This window comes from Dipodomys ordii, unplaced genomic scaffold, assembly GCF_000151885.1.
Source record: "Dipodomys ordii isolate 6190 unplaced genomic scaffold, Dord_2.0 Scaffold6, whole genome shotgun sequence".
NCBI lineage: Eukaryota > Metazoa > Chordata > Mammalia > Rodentia > Heteromyidae > Dipodomys > Dipodomys ordii.
This window is the reverse complement of record NW_012267222.1, coordinates 3,407,396-3,412,984: the sequence shown is the minus strand read 5'-3', so window position 1 is coordinate 3,412,984 and position 5,589 is coordinate 3,407,396. Positions and strand designations below refer to the sequence as shown.

Below are 5,589 nucleotides of genomic sequence, written 5' to 3'. Positions count from 1 at the left end.
GGTCGACCGTGAAGCGCGGCGCGGCCAGCGCGGCCGAGATGGGGAGCAGCTGCTCCAGCTCCAGCTCCAGCTGCTCCAGGCGCGCCTCCAGCCTCTGCGCCTTGTGCAGCACCTGGAGGTTCTCGATTTGCTGCTCGATGCGGAGGACGTCGGCCTCGGTCATGAGCTCGCCGAAGGGCCCGAGGATGGCGTTGTACTCGTGAGAGTACCTCCAGCCCTCTGGCGGGTAGCAGCACGCGCTGGCGGCTGTCAGCTATGGCGGGGGAGACAAGAGAGGGGAGGGAGGCGCGTCTCCTTCTGGCCCCGCTCCCGCCGCAGCGGGGGCTCCTTTTGCATGTCCAGGGTGGTGTAATGGCTCCGCGGGGCTGGTTGGCGGGCACCGGGCCCCGTGCCTGGCCGGCGGCGGGCTTCGGCTCCGGGCGGTGTTCGCTTTGGTCGCCGGTAGGGGGCAGTGCTGGTCTCTGGCGCCGCTGCAGGGCGGGCAGGCCGCCGGGTGTGGGGGTCTCCAGGCCTGGCTCCGTGGCTCATTACACCACCCAAGGAACATGCGAAAGGCGTTGAAGCTGACCACTATCCAGGGCCGACGGTTTCCTGACCAGAACCCCAGGGAGATACCCCAGGCCACCTGACGGCCAACCCTTCCTCAGGCTCCCTGGGGCTCAAGCCCTGCTTGTCTCAGTGGTCAGTGTTTTATCTCTGTGGACAGGTCACAGCACTCTTTTATTTATTTATGTGTTTGTTTTTGCCCGTCCTGGGGCTTGAACTCAGGGCCTGGGCCCTGTCCCTGAGCTGCTTTTGCTCAAGGCTAGCACTCTACCTCTTGAGCCACAGCACCACTTCAGCTTTTTCTGTTTATGTGGTGCTGAGGAATCGAACCCAGGGCTTCATGCATGCTAGGCAAGCACTCTACCACTAAGCTACATTCCCAGCCTCCTCTTTTTAAGTTTTTTGTATGTGTGGGCCAGTCCCAGGGCTTGAATTCAGGGCATGCATGGTGCTGTCCCTGAGCTTTTTTGCTCAAGGTAGGTGCTCTACCACTTGAGCCACAGCTCCAACTTCTGGCATTTTTGCTTGTTAACTGGAGATAAGAGTTGCATGGACTTTCCTGGCATGGCTGTCTTTGAACCACAATCCTCAGATCTCAGTCTCCTGAGTAGTTAGGATTCCAGGAGTGAGCCACCTCCCCTGGCTTCATTTGGATATTTATAATGTAATTTCCATGCCATACATAGTTATCACTACAGGCTGCTGTGGACAGTTGGTAAGTATATGAGTCTGTCTCATCCCATACCTAATGATAGGGTCTTATATGGCCCAAGGGCCAGACATTGCACACCCCTGACACCCACTGCATTTATAAAGACCTCAGATCTCCATTTAACTGTCCCAGGCTCTCCATTTTCCAGCAAAACAGCCATTCTTTTTTTTTTTTTTTTTCCGGTTGTGGGGCTTGAACTCTGGGCCTGGGTGCTGTCCTGAGCTCTTCAGCTAAAAGCTAGTGGTCTACCAGGTGAGCTACAGTACCGCTTCCGGTTTTCTGGTGGTTTATTGGAGATAAGAGTCTCACAGACTTTCTTGCTGGGCTGGCTTTGAACTGAGATCCTCACATCTCAGCCTCCTGAGTAGCTAGGATGACAGGTGTGAGCTACTAGCGCCTGGCTTAAAACATCCATTCTCATCCAGGTGGTTGGCCAGGCCTTGCTAACCTGACTGCCACTGACCTCTCCATTTCAGTCCCCTAGAGTATGGTCCTAGAGCTACACACCCTCTGATTCTAGATCACCCCACCTTGACAGCCTTCTCTTGACTCCACACGTCCCCTAGCCACCTCCTGCTCCTCTTCCAAGACTTAATTTTTTGAGATGTGAGGCGGGAAATCTAGGGCTTGAACTCAGGACCTGGGTACTGTCCCTTAGTTTTTTCAGTCATGATTGGTGCTCTACTGATTGCGCCACAGCTCCACTTCTGGCCTTTTGGTGGTTAACTGCTTAGACATTCCTGCCTGGGCTGGCTTTGAACCACAATCCTCAGATCTCAGCCTCCTGTGTAGCTAGGACTGGAGGCATGAGGCACCAGTGCCCAACTAGATGTTACTACTTACTGTCTTATCATCTTTCCCCAGCCCAAACAGGGCAGCTGATTCAGAGCCCTGGACCCCTGTGGTTATGGTCACAGCACCCAGTGTGATCAACAAAGCACAGTTATTTGTCTCTCCAGAGATCACTTTCACATCCCTCCCCAGTTTTTCTCCTAGTTGAAACACCACCTCCCTCCTCTTCACAGCTACTTTGAGAACAGGCCTTGATATATTCACTATGAATACCTGGAAAATACAACGTGTGTGTGTGGTGTGCATGGTGTGTGTGGAGGAGGGGGGCTAGGGAACACTAATTGGAAAAATGAGTAGCACGAACTCCTGTTGACCAGCCGATCTTACAGATGTGGAAACCAAGGCTGGACAGGGCTCAGAACCCATAGCAGTCAGGGGCAATATGCAGACAGAACCCGAGTCAGTCTGGCTACGATCACCCTGGACAACCACTGTCATCATCAGCCCCACCCAGGGCTTTGAAACAAGGAATCTGCCCAACTCCATCCTGAATCATGAATCAGAATAGGATTTTTTTTTAAAAAAACCTTTTGGGCCAGTATGGTACTGGGGCTTGAACTCAGGGCCTAAGTACTCTCCCTTAGCTTTTTATTTATTTTTTTGCTCCAGCCTGGTGTTCTACCACTTGAGCCAAACCCCGGACTGGATTCAAACTTATACCCTCAGATCTCAGCCTCCTAAATACCTAGGATTACAGGTGCCAGGCTGGGGCATTTTAACACGGTCCCAGGTGAGCTGAGAGCGCATTAGAGTTTGGTAAACAAGAGCATCTCCCGAGGGTGGGCTTGCTGCGACCAGTCCCCAGAAGAGACCCAGCAACCCCAACGGTCCTCCAAAGGCAGGAGGGTGAAGGGCCGGGAGGCTGAGAGCTTTGGGCTCTATGCAGACCCGGGGGCTTTACGGGAAGCCCAGCAGGCACCCACCTTCCGCCTCTGCTCCTCCTCTTCCTGCATCTTCAGCTGCAGCTTCCGAACCATCACCTGGCGCTTCCACTCGGGGATGGGCCGGCCCTGCTCGTCGTGGGTGGGGATGAGCGCCTCCACGTCCAGTTGCACACCCGGCGCAGGAGTGGCCGGCGGGGCCGGCACCAAGCTGCCGTTGAGCACCGGTTGGGACCCCGCAAACGGCGGGGTGGGGCTCCTGGGCCGAGACGGCGTGGGAGACACCGGCAGCTGCGGTGAGTCGGGCTGCGGGAGGGCACAGCGGCCGTGCTGAGCACAGGGCCGGCCAGGGACGCTGGGGGGCCCCGCCGTTCCGGCGCCTACCTGGGAGGCCGGCTGCCCGCTGCCGGAGAACACTGTGGTCAGCCCCTTGCTCTGCGGGGTGGGCTTGAGGCTCTTGCCTGCCTTGATCTCAGCCAGCAGCTCTGAGTTGTCACCCGTTGGGGACATCATGTTGAAAGACTTGGTGCCTGCCCGCAGAAGAGGCTCTGGTTGGGGGCCGGAAGGCATTGCTACCCTCCCCCACATGCTCCTTGACACCCCCTTCCCCAGATGCCCCTCCAAGCCGGGAAAGGTGGAGCCCTTTGGAGCCCCAAGGCAGGTCCTTGGATCTCAGGGTCCCCTGGGTCCCCCAGCCCCTGTCCATGGCAGCCCCTCCCCCCCTTACTCACTGGGTGGAAAGACCCGGCCTGGAGGCCTTTGGGAGCTCATGATGGCTCTGGGGCCAGCCCTGGAGGCTCCCGCATAGGTCTCCGCCCAGCCACTGACTGCGGGCTCCAAAACACTACCCTGGGCCAGGCACTTGACCTTTGTCCCCGGTTCCCTTGCCCGGCCCCACCAGGGTGGAGTCTTCTTCTGGCCCTCTCCCCGCCTCAGCAAAGCCCAGTGACCCTTGGACTGAGCACGGGCGATCCTCTGAGGTCATAGATTCAGGACCCTAGCATTTTGGCACCCATCTGAACCCCCTCCACTCCCCCCTTCGAGACAGACGAGCAGGCACACTGATTGCAAGCAGGGAGCACACTGATGGCGAAGCACAGCTCAGCTCTGAGGGACCCGGGAAGGAGGTGCTTCCTGAGGACAGCACACAGGAAGGAAGGTCAGGCAGGTGCGCATGCAAATAGGCTGGGCATAGTTTGCATCCCCCGCCCCCCCCAAAGCTGGCGGGCAGAGGTGAATGGGAGAGCTGTCTTTGGAACCCTGAAGAAGGGGTCAGGTCTGGAGGAAAAGCACAACATGGGCCAAAAGCACTTGGACATCAGGGCTGGCGATCCAGAGCATACCACAAAAAGAGGGGGCACCCGTGTGGCTGGCAAAATCCTCCACCAAGCACAGGGTGCTTAGGGGCACGTGCATGGGTGTGGTGGGAGAGGGGGACAGAAGTGGAGGGGAGGACTGCTCCGGAGCATTAGATCCCCTGGCCTCTGGCCCCGGCCTTCCCTTTCCTCAAGTCCCTGGCCCCCTCTGCGGTTTGCCCTGGGCAAGCCTTCTCCCGCACCCAGCGCCTTAGCCTCAGCTGGGAGCCTTGGCGAGCAGCTACTCACTCTTCCTGTTCCTCAGGACTCTTACTTCTAGGAACCGAGAGGAGAGAAGTGACAGAAAAGTTATAAGAGGGAGAGCGGCTGGGGGGGGAGGGGGGAGACAGGGACAGCTTGGGAGGGCAGAAGGGGGAGAACAGAGGAGGAGCTTTCCTGTCCTTGTGCCGCTGGCACTGCCTGCTCTGGGCCCCACAGGGGTGGTCCCCCCAGCTCCCCGCAGGCTGCACAGGGCATCTTGGCATTGGGGCTACTAGGGCACCCAGCCCAGCCTCTTCTGGGAAGGGCTATCTGTTTCCTTTCTTTTCCTAGCGTGGACCTGCTGTAAATGAAAGAGAAAGGACAGCTGACTTTAGAGCTAGGGGCTCTGGCTCCATAAGGACCACTTTCCTAGTCAGACAGATGAAGCTTGGCACGGAGGCTCTGAGCATGCTCCCTGTGCTGAGGGACGGGTGAGGAAGGCTCCTCTGTGGGCTGGGCCGGGGGGCACTGGTACCGTCCGAGACCTAGAGGGCAGGACAGTCCTCTGTCCCACAGACCACAGCAGAGGCACTTGAGAATCCTGGTCACCAGTTTTGCTCTTAAAAAAAAAAAATATCCAAGCTGGGCGCTGGTGGCTCACCCCTGTATCCTAGCTATTCCAAAGGCTGAGATCTGAGGATCGTGGTTGGTTCAAAGCCAGCCTGGGCAGGAAAGTCCGTGAGACTCTTATTTCCAATAAACCACTCAGAAAACCGGAAGTGGCAGTGTGGCTCAAGTGTAGAGTGCTCGCCTTGAGCTGAAGAGCTTTCAAGCCCCACAACCGACAAAAAATTAAAAATTCAGGGCTGGGAGGGTGGCTCAGTGGTAGAGCGCTTGCCTTGCGTGCATGAGGCCCTGAGTTCAATTCCTCAGCACCACATAAGCAGAAAAAGCTGGAAGTGGCACTGTGGCTCAAGTGGTAGAGCGCTAGCCTTGAGCTGAAGAGCTGAGGGACAGCGCCCAGGCCCAGAGTTCAGGCCCA

The 5,589-nt window shown here is 57.4% G+C and overlaps 2 protein-coding genes across 2 annotated transcripts in view; one reads left to right on the top strand and one right to left on the bottom strand.

The window, feature by feature from the left end:
* Positions 1-3,817, bottom strand: part of Espn (espin) — an 8,759-nt gene extending 4,942 nt beyond the window's left edge. The window contains exons 1-3 of the mRNA XM_013031350.1: positions 3,723-3,817; positions 3,030-3,521; positions 1,829-1,839 (exon numbers count right to left, since the gene is read on the bottom strand). Coding sequence (XP_012886804.1) covers positions 1,829-1,839; positions 3,030-3,521; positions 3,723-3,762 — 543 coding nt within the window. The 5' untranslated portion in view covers positions 3,763-3,817. The remainder of the gene's footprint in view (positions 1-1,828; positions 1,840-3,029; positions 3,522-3,722) is intronic.
* The window catches only part of Tnfrsf25 (tumor necrosis factor receptor superfamily, member 25), a 19,042-nt gene that overhangs the window by 10,669 nt on the left and 2,784 nt on the right, over positions 1-5,589 (top strand). The window lies entirely within an intron of this gene.